The sequence below is a fragment of the Pundamilia nyererei genome, unplaced genomic scaffold, assembly GCF_000239375.1.
Source record: "Pundamilia nyererei isolate P.nyererei 1_Seehausen unplaced genomic scaffold, PunNye1.0 scaffold00289, whole genome shotgun sequence".
Classification (NCBI taxonomy): Eukaryota; Metazoa; Chordata; class Actinopteri; order Cichliformes; family Cichlidae; genus Pundamilia; species Pundamilia nyererei.
In genome coordinates, this window is record NW_005187690.1 from 544,816 (window position 1) to 561,922 (window position 17,107).

The window sequence follows — 17,107 nt, forward strand, 5'->3', positions numbered from 1 at the left end:
CATTGCGAAACAAGGAGACGGGCTATCTACTCATATACAGCAGTTCTCTAGCAATCAGAATGGTTTTTTGTATGTAATTTGTATAGTATTTTTTTTCTCTCTTATTTCTTTTCTAAATGTACTTGTATATTGTTCACATGTTGAAATAAATTACCAATCAATCAATCAATCAATCAATCAATCAATGAGTCCACATGCTGACGGCTGCTGTGTAAAGAATTCCAAGGATGGCCGCTTGGTTGCATTAAAAAAGCGAAGACCAGACGTCCTTTAAGGTTTTGTTTAATTAGTTGTAACATTGTGTTGTGGCTTTGGGACATGCTGTGCCATTGCTGTTACTTACACTATGTCCTATCCATTTTAATGGACTTCAGAGAATTACAGACTTATTAAAACTATAATATATATATTTCTTTACAGTTATATTTTCTTTTGTGTTCTGTAAAGCACTTTTTAACTACGTTTTTCAAAGCGGTAAATAATATCATTATTATTATTACATGGTTCAGTAAAGGTTCACTATGCAATCAACCTCAGTAGAATACCACCATCTAGTGGCAAAAAATATATTTATTATGACGTACACCAGCTGTCATGTGCTCTTTCATTTCCTCCTGCTCTCACTTTGAGGACAAAACCAGTACGGGGTTATCTGTGGAACTATTGCTCATCGTGAGAAAATGGTCTATCCGTCGGATTATTTGCCCCACTTTCAACCACGAGGTTAGTTTGTTTATTGATGCGGCATTATTCAATATTTTTAAAATGGCGGCAAGGCAGTTGTTTTTCCTCTTAGTGTGCTCATTTTTGAGGCTCTTCATTCATTCTAGACCAGCAAAATGGCTGTAGTAGCATTTCATTCCAGGCCCTCGCTTGGAATGAAATGGAATCGCAACTTTTACTCAGATCACAACTTTTATTCATTTTTACGGCACCGAAATTTGTTTTGTTAACTTTTTGCAGCTGAAGTTATTTTGTAAGAAATTACAAAGTACGAACAACATGTGCTGCTAATGTACTGCAATGGCAACCCAGGAAAACAATGTGCAGTGTTCCTATTTTACCATATTACCTAAGTGCTGCACATTATGCTGACTCATTAAAAGAATTTCCTTAAAAAGGAAAAACAAAAATATGCTTGTATTTTGGTAGTTAAACATCTAAGGACTGTAAAATGAACTGTTTTGCAAATGAAAATGATTTTCAGTAGACTAACTGTGTTATGTTTTCACTTAAAGATGGTGACAATCTACACACTCAGGAGAGCGGGTATGCTTTTGTCATGGTTTTTACAGTTCTTTAATAAAATATGTTTTTTACACTTATTGTAAAAATGGGAGCAAAAAACAATATTTTTTCCCCTCTATATTACAGTGATGCAGGTCTTTCTTCTGACATGGTGCACAAGTTCTGTTACAAGTATGAAGAAAGTGCCCTGCCTGTAACTGACACAGGGAGTTGTGTGAGGCCCATTCTTCACATGAAGCAGTTCCCCATGATGGCAAAAAGCAAGCCACACCCATACCCGCCTGAGTCAAGACCTATGACAGAGGGATTCTTAATCAAGTCCAGTTTGACTGGGATGCAAAGTGGGCCGCAAAATAACTTCAATTGCCAGACATACACAGATCGTGACGATAATAGCAAGGGAGAGGAAGTATTCAAGCCTTTACCCGGAACATCAGCCATTACAGAGGCACTCATGGAAGATGTAGGAAATAAGGGTAACATCATGGATGCCAACACAGATGCCAAAGAAAACCCAGGAAGCGCTGCACCAGTGGAAGAAGTGACGGCCCAAAACCGCTACAAGAAAAGAGCTGTTGGGAAAAAATGGAAAGGTAATTAAATTTCCAATATGCATCTGTTAAAAACTGCCATGCATACATTTATTGCAAATATTACATTTTAAATCATAAAGATTGATATATTAAATGCCAAAAAATCTAGCATGTTTAACACTGAGGACATAGTTAAAGTTGTTGTTGTATTTTATTGCAGTTCTGCTGAGGCATGTTTCTTTAATGTTACATTTACATGCATGATTAGACAAAATACTGGAAAGTCTTATATGATGCAATCAGTACAACTGCTGTACCTAAATAAGAGTATAATTTTATTTAAATTCCCATGTGGAGTAATTCATAGTGACTTTTTCCATGAGTAAGTCTGCCCTGTACTTTTTCTTTCCAGTTTACAATCTCTGTGTGGTGGCAGTTCTAATCATAAACTTTCCTGCCTGTAATGGATCTAATGGTATGTTGTACTTCATATGTATTTAAAGATTTATTTATATCTATACATGTGCAGTTTTTTTAACTATTACTTATATTTTTATATTTTTGATCAGACAGTTTATTTATATACTTAGTCTGCAGCACATCTACTGTGTTAAAAACATGAGTAAGCTAAGCTGTAGTAAGTTTTTATTCAAAAATTGGTAACACTTTGTAATACAACACCCCAACTGAGGACGTAATTAGCCTGCAATTAAATCTGACTTTAAATGAGCCCCTTTATTTGCAATTTTATTGTACCAGAAAGTGAATATACATTATATTTTCAAGTTACCGTGAAAGTAATTGAAATTACACTATAATTTATTTTTAGGTACACTGTAATTGTATGGTAATTACCAGAAAAACAAATATTTTTCCATTTTACATCGTGGGTATGCCTTACTTTTTAGGGTGTGTATTGCGGGGTGACTTACAACAATGTTATAAAATGCAATACTAAGAATTATTCTAGGTCCCATCAGAATATGTAATTTTAACTTGCATGCATTTACACCTGAAATCATGTTTATATTTATATTTTCCATTTCTCTAAATGCAGATGGGCTAAACTGTTGGGTCTGCAAGGATCAGGACAAGTGCTCCAGCCTCAACACAATATATGACGAATATGACCATATCCTGTACCAGAGAGACTATGGAGAGAAAGCTTTCTCAGAATGCTCTCAAATACCACCGCCTGTGCCTAAGACTCCTAAAACCTGCACAGTATGCCAGTCCGATTTTGTCTTCATTACCTGCTCAAACGACACTAATGAAATCCAACCAGAAGCAAAGGGATCACTCATTCAAGACATCCATAAAACATGTATGTAGGCCATTAAGGTGCCATTCTGCGCTGGCTTTGTTGAAATGCTGGTTAAAATATACCTGGACGTCAAGTTTCAAAATAAAATTTAAATAGAATGTGCATGTTTAAAAATATTTAAATAACATACATCTAATACATTATAAAAACATTATAAATTTACTGTGAACTGTTAAGACAACTGTGTAGATAAGGTTAAAAAAAATCAGAATGGGAGACGACGATCAACACAATAGCACTATTCACTGTTGTCACTGTCGTTAGGGTGCTGCATGTTCCGCTGGTTTAAACTCAGCAAGCAGTATTAAATAAAGGTTGGGCGAAAAAGCCTCAAAAGGATACCACAATATTTCAAGAAAAAACTATGATAACAGTATTTCTGACGATATAGAAAAATATATATTATGCATCTAGCTTGAAGACAGCAGCATTTATAAATGTAAGAAAATGAATGTTCGAACCTTCTTTTAAAATGAAGAGTCTGGGTGTTGTTTCCCTGGAATTTTTAAGTATAAAATAACACTAAATTCAGAATAAACTAAATAACCATGTGACTCTGCAGGAGCCTGAACCAATATAGGCACATAATAAAGCTCAAAAATATTTTCTACCTGGGGTGTTGCATCTTAGATAGAACATTTTAATTGGTTGTTTAAATCCACCATTTGCCTCTATTATCAGAAGTACCGCAACTGGTGAATACTCCAGGCTCTTTGTTTAGTTGGGTCGCACATCACCAGCTGCAAGTTCCTCCTCCTATTTTCTTGCATACTTTGCTGGGAACTGTGCTCTGCTGTCTACTGTCCCTTTTCTGTGTAACTCATCTTCGAAGTCGGACGCCCAGCTCTAACTCATCTCTCAGACATGCCCGGACTTGTCTCTTTGTGGGAGGACAATATTGGGGGGGAGGGCATTATGGTCAATATGATATGGCACAGACTTACATTAAATGCACCTGTTTAAATCGGTACAGTCTAAAGCAGTCTGGATAAACTCTGTACATGCGAAATATTATTTTGGAGGCTGTAGATTTTATTGCTATTGAATTTCTACTGTGCTGTGTATCAAACTGGTTAAAAGGCATATATGTGCCATCTGTGCCATCATGAATTCACAGTAACGAGTCGTTCTATTTCTAATCACAATATATGAATTATTTAAATGTAATTAGTTATTCATACAGAATTATGCTACTTAAATGTATTTCTTCCTCTTTAGGCATGCAGTATAAGACTTCTGACCCGATGCCCAGCAGAGGGACTTCCCATTACAGTATGTACTTTATTTTCACATAGAGGAAAAAAAAAGTTTTAGATAACCCTTTATGAGCTGGAGCTGGATAGCACAACAACTGACAACATCACAATATTGTGATGGAACTGAAACTAGGGGCGGTATCCACTACAGGTTGGGATGTTAGAGTAGGAGTTAAAGTGGATAACGGCATGTCAAATCAGTATTAGCGGATGTGGGCTCATTCCTAGTGGTAAAGCCTTATAATTTCGTATGATTTAGCACATTATATTGCGTATTAATATCATTTCACATAATGTATTTATTCCCAGTGGGTCTGCCAAAGCCGATGGATCCTCATATTTGATTATTGAACTGCAGATTTAAAATTCTTGGTGACGCAACCCTCCGATTTTTCCGTGCTGTCGTAGTTCACTGAGACTGGGTTTGTCTCCTCCTGGTCTCAAATCGTAGATTTGCGAGTCAACAACATCCGACAAATTCACAACTGCGCAGTTCTTAAAGGTCAGTTTTGCTACTGAAAAATGTAACGCCGTTTTTTGGCGATCCGCCTTTTTGTGATGGTTAATATTTTTGTTATACAAATATATTTAAAAGTGAGAGAGAGGGCGAGAGAAGAATTAAGCCCACGTTACGTACCCCGAGATTGCACCAATCCCATAATCGCAAACTTCAAAAAGAAAAGGCGCGCACTCACTCGCATTTCAGGAAGTGGCCACCCGGTGCGCGCGTTTAAAAGCCTGTCAGCGCGATTAACAGATTTTTTATTAGGTTGCCATTATCCCACCGCTTGGATCCTCGAACTTTGAGCCAACCACATAAACCCACCGTCTGACATCCCCGCTGTTCCTCCCTGAGAGCCCGGGGCCCACGTCCCATCAAGTCGGAGAGCAGCAGCGCTACCGATCCAGACAGTGAATGTAAGAGGGCAGCACTGCACATAAATAATAGTGAGGCTGTAAAACTTGTAATCTGTCCTGCCACCATTTGTTAATCGCTACAAAAGCCATACATACATGCATACAACTATTTAAATACCGGCAATCATTTGGGCAAATATCAGAAATCCCTTTTTGGCACAGCGAGTGCACAGCGAGTGCGCTCGTTGCAGTATTTCTTTAATAGAATGATAGATGTCGCTAGACAAAACCTCCACATCAACACGATTGGTAGAAGAAGTCATAACCGGAAGTAAAGGAACAGCGAAGTTTTCTTTTGAAAGGGGGCGTTCGAGTAGTCCAAGAAGCACGTACTTATAGGATTTTCCCTTTCAAGGGGGAAATATTTACGCTGCCGTGATGTCCAAAGTTTGGAGTAGTTTGTAGTTGTGTTAGATGCTTCTAGGAGTGACTTTTTATTCAGAAACAGAGGGCAGATGATCAGAAAGGAACGCGTCACTGACGAACTGGAAAGCTTACGTCTGTGAGCGCAGTCGCGGTTAACCCATGTTGTAGCCGAGTCCCACTTATTTCTAGCAAAACTGGTATTTTGAATAAACAGCAGAAATTGTCCGAACGGAGTTTCCCCCGGAAATGTGCACACATTGAGCACAAACGAGCGACCTCTATCTGTTGAATCTGTAATAAAAGCCGAAGTTAAATGTTTATCAAAATACAACTAATAATTAAACTGCTTTAGTGGGTGAGATTATGAATGTAACAATATATTACAGGTGGAGAAGAAAAAAATACACCAATGCGCGCTTTTATACACTTGGCAAACTAAGAGTATCTTAATTATGACAGAGGCTTAGTTATATGATGATATGTTTCATGTTTATATGGTGAAACAGTTTGTAGCAATCCTGCGCTCTGGGTATAAAGGGCTCGATATACCCTCACATACAGTGACACACTTTCAAAGTGAAGTTATATCTGCTGACCCGAGTCACGCTTTGGTGTCCTTTCTGCTGGTCCTTCACCTCTCAGTTTTCTAACCTTGCTGCAACTTGGCAGATAACGTGAATCTATTATTGTGTCATTTTTCAATTTCAATTATATATCAATACAGAAACTTAATTCCAAGATTATACAGAATTAGATGCTGCAACAGCTTGAATAGATCAGCCTTTCTGGAGACAGCATAAGCCAAGAAAAAGGTGCCAGTATACTCTCTGCATTGGTCACTTAACACACAGAGCTGATATATAAAGAGTCAAAACCATAGGCAAAGACATTGCAGGGTATTTTTCAACCCACAGAGTCTCATGTTTTCAAACTGTCGTAAGCTCTCCCTCTGTATAATTTGTGAATCTCTAAACTTCTGTACTGATAGACTATATCACCAAAAGTTTTCACTCATCTGCCTTCACTTCCACTTTGTTATAATACCACCACTAGATGACTGCGTAATATTTAGTAGCAAGGAAATTTCATGGCTGGACTTGTTGCACAGGTGGGATCCTGTCATTCAGTCTGCATGACTAGGTGGCTTTTTTACACTGGTGCCCACAGAAGTGATTGGAACACCTGAATTCAATGATTTGGATCGGTGAGTGGATACTTTGGGGAGTATGGTGTATATCATTAAAGTGGTGTTAAAAGCAAACATGATAGTAGCTCATGTCAGGTTACAAAAATCAAGAGGTGCATACCAGCAGATGTGACGACATATTTGTTGCACAGTGAGGTGCACTGGGTAAAAAAGCTACTTTACACTCCAATGCGGACATGAACAGCTGGGGACCCAATGGCCAAATAGTCATTCCTGTTATACTTCTTTGACATAATGGATAACAACAATAATTATATTTTAGCATTAAATATATTTATGTAATTTATTTAATAATAATCAATACTGTTAATTTACTGCAGCTGCAGCATCAACCTTGCACTGGGTGATGATCCAATAAATTACTTGAGTACTGTACATATGTGTAATAGTAAATTTCTGTATTGATGTAAATGTATTAATACATTAAAGATGAAGGTACATTTAAAAAAAAGAAAAGAAAAGAAGATAAGACACTTAAATTCTTGATTCAATCTTAATTTGTCTTTTCAGATCCTGACCGTGGACCTACTGGATTGATTTTAATGGCTGGTTTGTATAAATTATGATACTAACCTATGACATATACAATAGTCACTTAACAATGAAGTTAAATTGCCAAGAGCCAGGTTTTGCTGACCTTGACTGAACAACAGCAGTCTGTAGGGTTTTTTTTTCTTCTTTTATTTCATAGTTCTCTTTCTGATTGCGATTGGACCACTGTGATCTTCTGAGTAAGTGTGATTTTATTTTAACAAAACTTTCATCTTAGAAACACAACTTCCTTATATCAGGTCCCTTGAATAAGTTCATGAATGAATGACTAAAGCTATAGACCAACCCCCCAAAAATATTTCACACCATTTAATCCATTATACATTTTAATACAGTTCCCCAATCTTAAAATAGATGATTTTATTCTTTCCTTTTAGTGCTGTAAGAAAAGCTTTGTGATATATTTGGAAAAAAAAAATGCTAATTCTCAGTCCCAGTAAATCTTGAATTGGAGAATATTTTTAGTTTAAATATTGAAAAAATGGAAAGGGGCTACAAGCAGACTGTTTTGTGGTTCTTTTTTTTTTTTTGGCTAAATGCATTTTCACTTAACACACTTCTCTCTTTTTTCAAACAGGACTTTGGATCTTCAACATTTATCCCTCAGCATGAAACATCACGCTGAAACATCTTTTTCTTTTACTCATAGACACTTACTTTCTGTCTTAAAATGTTTTTAACTGTATTGGCACAGCAAAATGGCTAAATAGGATGTGTTTTATTGCATATGCTTAAGCCCAAAGAAGTCACCTTCTTTTAGAAAAACAATTTCCATAATAACTGGTTATTTTTCTGTAAATCACCTTCATGCTTATTTGGCTTATCAGACTTCAGCTTTACTTGACAGCAAATAATTATGTTTGAAACACATATACATATCTGGCCTTAATTATAAACACATCTGCATATCAAGCTGCATATGGTTCATGTTCTTTTTCATAACAGACACTGGAACAGAATATAATGTGCTCAGTTAATAATCAGAAGAGTGTACATCATTGGAAATCCCTCAGCTGCTAGGGCTTGCAGGATCAGTGCAGCCATTTCACTGTGGCAGATGTAGTGTATTTTGTTCCCATACCTATATTTTTGCTTAAAAATCTTTTAATGGACAGTTATATGAAATGTTATTTTTTTTGTCAGAACGCTATAAAGACAAACATCTTTAATTTATGGTCTCTTTCAGTTAAACCTGGTAAATCAAATTTTAAGATTCCCACGGTCTGATAAGACTTTAGTCTTATTTTATGTATAGAAGCTCTCTGATCCACAAGCAAAACCTGGACTGTGAAAGTGAAGTGTCGAAAAACAGAGAACAATGAAGTCAAGATGAGAGTTGAGCCTTCAAAATGAAGTCACTTGTAAGCAGTCACTTCTGACATTTATAGGTCTATTCCCAAGCAGTAAAGTTAAAGTTCTGTACAGTGTAGAAACTAGACTTTTGTTTGTTTTTCTTTTCATACTATTAAGCTTATTTTAATGTTCTAAATCACATAAAAAGCGCCCGCCCCCACGAAATAGGTCACGCTCTCTCTCTCCCACAACCTGGGTTTAAAATTAACAAACAGCGCTTTCTTGTCGTTTATCAGTTTCTAGACTGTACCATCTAGACGGTGGGTAAAACACGTAGCGTACTTCCTGGTTAAAATGTCACTTTAGCGAACACAAAATGGGCAAAGACGTAAAGAAAACGCCTTTTTTTAAAATAAAAACTTGGCCATTTCTCACGACTAGGTTTCTGTAGCGAAATTAATGCGCCGTCAACCGAAAAAATCAGCAACCACCTGTAAAACAACAACTTACACACGTCCCCGTTTTTCGCAACCTGTCTCGGCATACACCTGCGGGGCGTTCGGGTCCTCCCAAGTCTACAACACACAAAGACGCAAAATGGAGGTGTTACTATCTGTCTGAGGAAAATTACATGTACCTGAATACGTTTTTGTTTGTATATTTACGAATTAAAAATACTTAAGTCTACCGAGACCGCGAGGAAGCAAGATTAAACATGTTCTGGACGATAATCTTCGCCGCTCTAATGGCGACAGGTAAGTTGGCCTGTATTGTCAAACAGGGTGGGGGCCGGGGAAACTTTGACATACAAACCGCCTTTCTAAATACTCTAGCTTTTCCAAAATTACAAATTTTGTGGGCATTTTTCTTGTACTGATGGCTTGAGGTCTTTTAACGTTTGTGTTTTGGGGGAAAACGTTTTTTAAAAATTGACAACAAGGATTTTAAAACAACCTGTTGGGACATAAAATTAAAATGGCTCTTTCTTCTCGGTAGTTTTTAATATAATGCACTCGCAGACAAACAAAAATAAAATAAAAAATAGATTAATATGAATAAAACAATTTATGAATCCTATTTTCAAAGTAATTCTTTTGTTATTATTATTACTGATATTGTTATTATTCGACATATTTACAAAAAACAAACTTTTAGTTGAAAAAAATGCGGGTAGAAAAGGTTTTTTTGTTGGGGTTTTTTTTTGCTAAATACACCTTTTTGAAGCCTTGTGGGTTGGTGTTGGTTTTATTTGTAAACTTTAAATATTGGGGAACTGAATTTGATTGAGAGGAAGCCGAATTGGTATCCAACGCATAGCCTTTGGATAAAATAATATAACTCATAATTAAGTGCAGTAGAAATGCAGACGAAAGCGGAGGGAGCCGAGTAGTTTTTGTATGATGTTGCATTCTTATAAACAAAAACGTCCACTATAACTCATGTGTGTTGATTTAAGGCTTGTTGAGGGCTGCATCCGGGCCTTACTTAGGGCTGTATATAGTAAACCTGTTGAATTATAATGTCACTATCACTAACTAGTCTACATCTTCAAGTATCACATACTTGGATAAAAAAGTTTTTTTTAACTAACTGTAAAGACATGACATAGACTTCAAAACTTCCTTTAATTGTAGTTCTGTGTTATCAGAACGTAGCCATCATAATCTAAAGCTATAGTGGTTGGAGCTCATGCAGCCAGACTCATTACAGATGAGGTGACTCATTACATGTACTCTCAGTGATACTAGAAGTGAAGAAATGGTGTTTGGCTCGTGCCACGCCTTTGGGGAATACTAGAGGATGTAGGATGCCTTTTTTTAAATGTCAGAAACATGATCATGATAATCACAGTAATAATACATAATTTGTGTCAATCTTCATTGTTAACTTATATTTTTGTTTTCTTTCTAGAATCCACTATGGGTGTATCAGTTCAATGTCCTACCAAGAGGTATGTCGTCATTCTCTTCCAGCCTGTCACCCTTACCTGTCAGTATCAGACAACGGCCACTCAGCTCCCTATTGTAACGTGGAAGTATAAGTCTTACTGTCGGGACCCGGTTCAGGCTGCACTCAATCCCAGCAGTGCAGACAACATTCTGTCTCAAAACAACCCCAACTATAACCCCACCATTGAGTGTGCAGACAACCAGAGGACAGTGCGAATAGTGGCCTCCAAGCAAGGCACTGCAGTTACCCTTGGCCCTGAGTACCAGGAGCGCAAGATCAGCATAACCGGCAGTAAGTTGGTTAATTAATACACTGAAATCCTATTAAGATATGTAACAGCCTTGGCACGACATGTTAGTCTGTAAGCAGTACCAAAATGTTGATGCTGTTCATCTGGACATAGCATTTTGAAAACTTGGATGAGTGATGAAATATTTCTTCCACTTAAAACGCTACATGCAGATGAACAGCTCAACATTTTGGGATTTTCTTACCCGGATGCTTGAGCATGAATCAAGATGTCTGTCAGTAATTCCTTCTTCTGTTGTAATTAATCTGGAAAATGCGTAAACACTGCGAGGGTGTACATTTAATTTTCCTAAGGGGCCACAAGAGAAATTGGGTCTGTTGTGGAAGGCCATACCAATAACATTTAAAAAGATTGAATTAATATTGAGCAGAATTGAGTCCAGTTTAATGGTGGGGAACCTTCACAACAGTACCAGGTTCTCATTTAGCCACCTGAGAAAATAAATTGCCTGTCTCTGCAGTAGTTTCACATAGGGCTGTGCGATATGACCAAAATCTCATATCCCAATATAAGACATCTATCATAAAGTCATAACGTCATAACGATACAAAGCACAAAAAAATTTACATTTTCTGTAAATTCTGTGAATCGCAGGCAGCTTGACTCGTGAAGTGTTTCCAGCTGGGCGTCGTGTACCTGGAGTCGAGTGTTTGAACCGATGCATGAAACGATATATTTTTAGACATAAGTTGTAACGGCCGCCGTTTTCTTTGTGAGTATTTTCCAACATTTGAGTCTAAGGTTTATTTTTTAGCACCTGGCGGCTCTTTTTTCCTTCTCATCCGTAAATACTCTGCATACTCTTTCACGTGATTCAGTTTATTTTGAAAAGTCTCAACAGGATCTTGAGCTTTATTGTGAAAGGTTTATGTCGAAAATAAACAAGCGGACACGCAATGGTTTTACCATCGTTGTTGATAATGACAAAGCATAAAAACAGGCGCTTGTCCATCCGTAGTGTGTTTAAATTAAATATAAGAGAAAGAGAGAACTTTAAGAAATCAATATAGCCACTACAATGACCATCACAACGATGAAACATAAACGTTTATTTTGCAACACCATGAAACAAATGATAGCGTAAAATGAAACATAGATGTTTTTATATCGTCATCCGATATATATCGTTATATCGAACAGCCCTAGTTTCACATTACATGAGAGCTATACATCACTTTTTTCTATTATATGTTCTGTTCAGATGTACTGAATTTGTATGAGAAAAGAAGGAATACTAATGTAAAGAATCTTACTGTTCTGTAGTCTTAAGTCTTACTATTCAAAGATCTGTCTGTCCATCCATCCATCTATCCATCCATCCATCCATCCATCTTCTTCCGCTTATCTGGGGCCAGGTCGCGGGGGCAGCAGCCCAAGCAGAGAAGCCCAGACCTCCCTCTCCCCAGCCACCTCCTCCATTTTTTCCAGGGCAACACCCAGGCAATCCAAGGCCAGCAGAGAGATATAATCTTTCCAACGTGTTCTGGGTCTCCTCCCGGTGGGACATGCCTGGAACACCTCACCCAGGAGGCATCCTTGTCAGATGCCCGAACCACCTCAACTGGCTCCTTTCAATGGAGGAGGAGCGTCTCTATCCTGAGCCTCTCCCGGATGGCTGAACATTTCACCCTATCTCTAAGGGAGAGGCCAGTCACCCTTTGGAGGAAGCCCATTTCTGCCGCGATTTTGTTCTTTCGGTCACTACCCACAGCTCGTGACCATAGGTGAGGGTAGGGACAAAGATCGACCGGTAAATTGAGAGCTTCACTTTTACACTCAGCTCTCTCTTCACCACAACAGACTGGTACAGTGTCCGCATCACTGCAGCTGCCGCACCAATCTGTTTGTCGAGCTCCCACTCTCTTCTTTCGTTACTTGTGAACAAGACCCCGAGATACTTAAACTCATCCACTTGGGGCAGGAACTCGTCCCTGACCCGGAGTGGGTACTCCACCAATTTTCTGGCTGAGGACCATGGCCTCAGATTTGGAGATGCTGACGCTGTGAACCATTCCAAGGCGAGCTGGAGGCCAACAAACCCACATCATCCGCAAAAAGCAGAGATGAGATCCTGAGACCACCCAACTGAAAGCCTTGCACCACTTGGCTTTGCCTAGAAATTCTGTCCATAAAAATTATGAACAGAATCTGTGACTTTGTCAAAGATCTATTTCACTCTTATTTTCAATACAAAAGGGATGGCATATTTCAATCCAATTGTTTGTTTGTTTGTTTTCAAACTGATTTGAAACATGGGTATTTTTGATGGGCTCACTCATTTTCTTATAAGTTGAACAGTGCTGCTAGGTTGCTGCTCTTTTTTTGATAAATCTCAGGGTAATGAATTGCTAATAACAATAGTCTGTAGCTGTACTGTTTATTTGCTGTACGTTAAAGTGTGCTGAAGTATGATGGGCACTGAGTAGATATAATTCTAGGAAAAAAAATCACAGTAAGGTGATGGATATGAATTCATTTCAGTTCAGGTTTATTTATATTGCAATAAATCACAAGGCAACTCAAGGTACTGTTAACTCCAAGATAAAGACCCCACACTATTCAGAAGAAAACCCTAAGAAACAGACAATCCTCTTTGGGCAACTACCTGATATCAAGTGAAAAACTTCCTTTTAAAAGAACCCACGAGCAGAACCAACCCAGCTGCCCTGCACGTGTCCTGTTCAACGACCAGTTGAGTGCTTAGTCATAGCTGGATACCTGACTTGCTGGGGCCTTCAAAATGAGCAATGGAGTCTTAAAAAATATTCAGTGGTGTGAAAAAAGTAAAAAAAAAATTCTAATGTTTTAATTGATTTGACTGAGTCAATTAAACCACATACCTCTGTGTATAGTGTATAGTTCATGTATTTGAGGGTCATCTGGTAGACCCACAGTTTCTGAATAACAACTATCGAAAAACAATGACAAAAAAATGTACTAATATTAATTGTTACCCATAGATGCAGACCTGAATATCGCACAGACTGCATGGGGAGACAGTGGTGTCTACTTCTGTTCTGTCATCTCTTCTCAAGATGTTACAGGAAATAGTGAAGACTACACAGAGCTCCTTGTACTGGGTAAGTTAATTCCATTTATAGCCACTGCATTCAGGTACAGGTATACTCTATGCAGATACTTCTTTGTTTTGCTTTCAATTTCTTTCCCCCCACCCACAATCTTGTGCTTGCACATTAGAATATTTGAGAACAAATGCACAAAACCATTGGCGTGACAGATTTTTCAAGTGGCTGAAAGGATAGGAGGGTATTTATCACAGGTTGAGTTCTTAAATGGTTTTTAGAGTCACAGGTTGCAGGCAACAAAAGCAGACCACATAAAAATAATTGTGGCTTTATCTTTCTTTCACAGAGAGAAAGTCAAATTCTACTGACCTCCTGCCTGGCATTGACTTACTGGTTATGGAAGGTAGTACAAGCCTCTTGATATAGCTCAGTCAAGTTTCAGTCCCACAGTAGAGGCGTATGACTTAAAAAAAAAAAAGGTTTAACCTTAAAGAACAGGAGGGTAACAATGACGTTGGAGTAATGAGTAATTCCTTGCAAGAGTACAATTGGCTTGTATGCTTTTTTAAAAACATAACCACTCTTGACTCATTTTGCTAGAAAAAATTATCTGACACATGATAAATTCCTTTTAAGGTCACACTCCAGAAGTGCCTTTACATATAGGAAGAAACTGTGACTCAATTTGAAACCAGGCTGCTATATTTAAGGGTCAGGCATCATATTCTGGGTAGAAATATAGGTTTATGCACTGCTCTGCTTTACTTGCTGTTTACTGGCATCCTTAATATCACATTATGCTGTTATCTGTCTTTGTTTCTTTCTTTAGTGTGACTCAATTCCCATGTTTGCATATCTAACTTTCAGTGTGAGTACAGGAAGCCTGTTACCAAAGTACATTCAGCCCTCATTCCCTTTTCTGTGTACACAGCCCTATGTTTTTCACACTGCTAACACAGTTTGCATTTTAGTTGATTCATTTCAATATACAGTGTCTTCTTTCTCTGTTGTTTTTTTTATGAGCTGCATGCATAGACTTGTGAACCGGCTTTACCGGTTTAAACCTTTTAAAAGTCACCATGGTTGCCAACATGTGTTGTTTATGTAAATGACAAAAATGGCATGTAAGTCTTATCTTGTGGAACTGTCTCGTCTGTTATTAGTGTTATGGTTAAGATGCATTTACATATACAGTATAGGTGTTTTCTGTTGTTGATGTAATACACAAATAAAGGAAATGTGGACCACTGTAGCTGTAGTTCAGGTTCACATGAATTTCATGTGTTTTTTTTCTCCTGGACTATGTCAGCAATTGAAGAAGAAATGTCAAATCTTAAATCGTTAAACAAATGCATTAAATTGTTGGTCTTTTGCAGACTGGCTCCTGGTTGTTTTGGTGGTCCTTGGCTTCTTTCTGCTGGTCCTCTTGATTGGGATTTGCTGGTGCCAGTGTTGTCCACACACCTGCTGCTGTTATGTCAGTTGCCCCTGTTGCCCGGATCGCTGCTGCTGTCCACGAGCATGTAAGTATCAAACGGAAAAGCCAATAAAATTGTGCATAACTTTCTTTAACCACATTTATTATTACTGTTTAATCCCATTTTAGACTCAAATGCGTCTGTTCCATTGAGTATCAGTGTATTTTGAGATCATAATTTTAATAGTACAGCGTACAATTCACTATAGGGAGAGTTCTTGTACGCCAGCTTGCACAAATTTGTGTGTGGGTCTTTTTTTTTTTGTTTGAAAGGGGGGGGGGGTTGAATTTTTTTCATTGATGTCTTGGTCACATTGTTTTAGTAGGTAACAGTGATTTTATGTCACTTTGTTTCACTATGTCTGTTTCACACACATTACACACAGTTAGATGGTGGGAAGTGGATGAGCATTCAGCTTTAAATTTATTGCAGGAAGCCTGACCCCCAGAGGCTTTATTAATTAAATTTCCATAACTATGTTTAAAATGTAAATATGATCCTAAAGCCAGGAAACGGTTCACTTTAGTTTGGTTTCCTATCGAGACAACCCTGAACAAACTGGAGGGGAAAGGTTTTGGGGGTGCCTCCTAGTCAATTTTGCCTGTTAGAAAAAGGAAAAAAAAATTTAAAAAGAGAGAAAAGAAAATGACTGTGAGCTTATTTTGTGGTGGGAGCCTATACTAATAAATCAAACAGAGGAAACATTTTGACAACTTCTCTTTTAGTAGAGTGCGTGTAATGCTCAGCCAACAGCATCATGTTGTTAACATATTTTAAAAGCTGGACTTCAGGTACTGAAATACTCAACTGGAAAAGTCATTTTCTTTTAGATTTTTTTTAAAACAAGTTTAAGGTAATGCATTACTGTTTCAGCCCTCATTTGCATGTTTGTAAGCCAGACTGTTTTCCCCTCCAGTGGGCATGGTTTTTAAAGTACACTGACTCAATGGGAAGTTGGGGTATTTCCTAAAAGGGTTAACAGAATACCTCTATTTATTTAATGGAAAGACAGTAAACTATTATCTGTTCTGTTTTAGCTCTCAACAGAAAAATCACAAATTTTAAACTGCTAATAATTTTACAGTCTCCAGCAGTTGATGTCATCTTTCACCAACATGCTTAAAACCAACTCTGTTCCATTGTCTTGCAGTATATGAGGCAGGAAAAGCAGTAAAGAAAGGTATGGGGGATCAATATGCTTCCACCCTCTATGCTCAGAGTATGTATGGTCAGCCACCATACATGCAGCCTGGTATGCCTCTACTTCCTGTACCTAATGGGGTTGGAGCCCAGCTGCCTCAGAGTGGTTACGGTCATGAATATGATGGTGCTAGCTCAGGTAGGTGATACAAATTACAAACCTGAAAGTTCACAATGATTACTGTCTGTTGCAGTTTTCATAATGTGTTGTACTTCTGCAGCCATGAGTAGGAAAATTCAGTTAACTGTTGAATATGAGTTTCATAATAACAACGCAGAGGTTTTTACTTTGTGCAGAGATTAGCTTTGTGGAGTGCTTGTTCAAATTTGCTTTGTTTTTGTTCTCTCTGTAGTGGGACACGGCTCCCAGGTACCTTTGCTACGTGAGCAAGACCGAGGGGACAACAGTGAGTAGAGTGTGTGTGTGTGTGTGTGTGTGTGTGTGT

The 17,107-nt window shown here is 37.9% G+C and overlaps 2 protein-coding genes across 5 annotated transcripts in view; both read left to right on the plus strand.

Annotated features, from left to right (window-relative positions):
* Positions 1 to 620: 620 nt before the first annotated feature.
* LOC102197547 (uncharacterized) lies at positions 621 to 8,861 on the plus strand. 3 transcript variants are annotated; one of them, XR_312219.1, is made up of 9 exons: positions 621 to 723; positions 1,239 to 1,269; positions 1,375 to 1,841; positions 2,194 to 2,256; positions 2,839 to 3,005; positions 4,324 to 4,377; positions 7,363 to 7,401; positions 7,544 to 7,583; positions 7,982 to 8,861. XR_312219.1 is itself a non-coding variant. In XM_013915342.1 (9 exons), the coding sequence occupies exons 1-8, from the start codon at positions 681 to 683 to the stop codon at positions 7,573 to 7,575; spliced, it is 996 nt and encodes a 331-aa protein (XP_013770796.1). In that variant the 5' UTR covers positions 621 to 680; the 3' UTR covers positions 7,576 to 7,583; positions 7,982 to 8,861. The 3 variants fall into 3 exon arrangements, 2 of the variants coding, with proteins under 2 accessions (XP_013770796.1, XP_005750884.1); XM_013915342.1 differs by having other exon boundaries at positions 2,839 to 3,105; XM_005750827.2 differs by lacking the exons at positions 7,544 to 7,583; positions 7,982 to 8,861 and having other exon boundaries at positions 7,363 to 7,446.
* A 364-nt stretch (positions 8,862 to 9,225) lies between these two features.
* Positions 9,226 to 17,107, plus strand: part of lsr (lipolysis stimulated lipoprotein receptor) — a 14,548-nt gene continuing 6,666 nt past the window's right edge. The window contains exons 1-7 of one of the 2 annotated variants that reach the window (XM_005750824.2): positions 9,226 to 9,452; positions 10,609 to 10,938; positions 13,918 to 14,037; positions 14,330 to 14,386; positions 15,360 to 15,506; positions 16,612 to 16,800; positions 17,015 to 17,068. In XM_005750824.2, the coding sequence (XP_005750881.1) occupies positions 9,413 to 9,452; positions 10,609 to 10,938; positions 13,918 to 14,037; positions 14,330 to 14,386; positions 15,360 to 15,506; positions 16,612 to 16,800; positions 17,015 to 17,068 (937 nt within the window). In that variant the 5' untranslated portion in view covers positions 9,226 to 9,412. The remainder of the gene's footprint in view (positions 9,453 to 10,608; positions 10,939 to 13,917; positions 14,038 to 14,329; positions 14,387 to 15,359; positions 15,507 to 16,611; positions 16,801 to 17,014; positions 17,069 to 17,107) is intronic. The other variant, XM_005750825.2, reaches the window with a different exon arrangement.

Excerpts from the sequence above, each read along its gene's own strand:
- LOC102197547 (XM_013915342.1), top strand. The coding sequence starts at position 681 with ATGGTCTATCCGTCGGATTATTTGCCCCACTTTCAACCACGAG. Across the intron at positions 1,270-1,374 it reads CTACACACTCAGGAGAGCGG|TGATGCAGGTCTTTCTTCTG; the intron begins GTATGCTTTTGT and ends TCTATATTACAG. Across the intron at positions 3,106-4,323 it reads TCAAGACATCCATAAAACAT|GCATGCAGTATAAGACTTCT; the intron begins GTATGTAGGCCA and ends CTTCCTCTTTAG.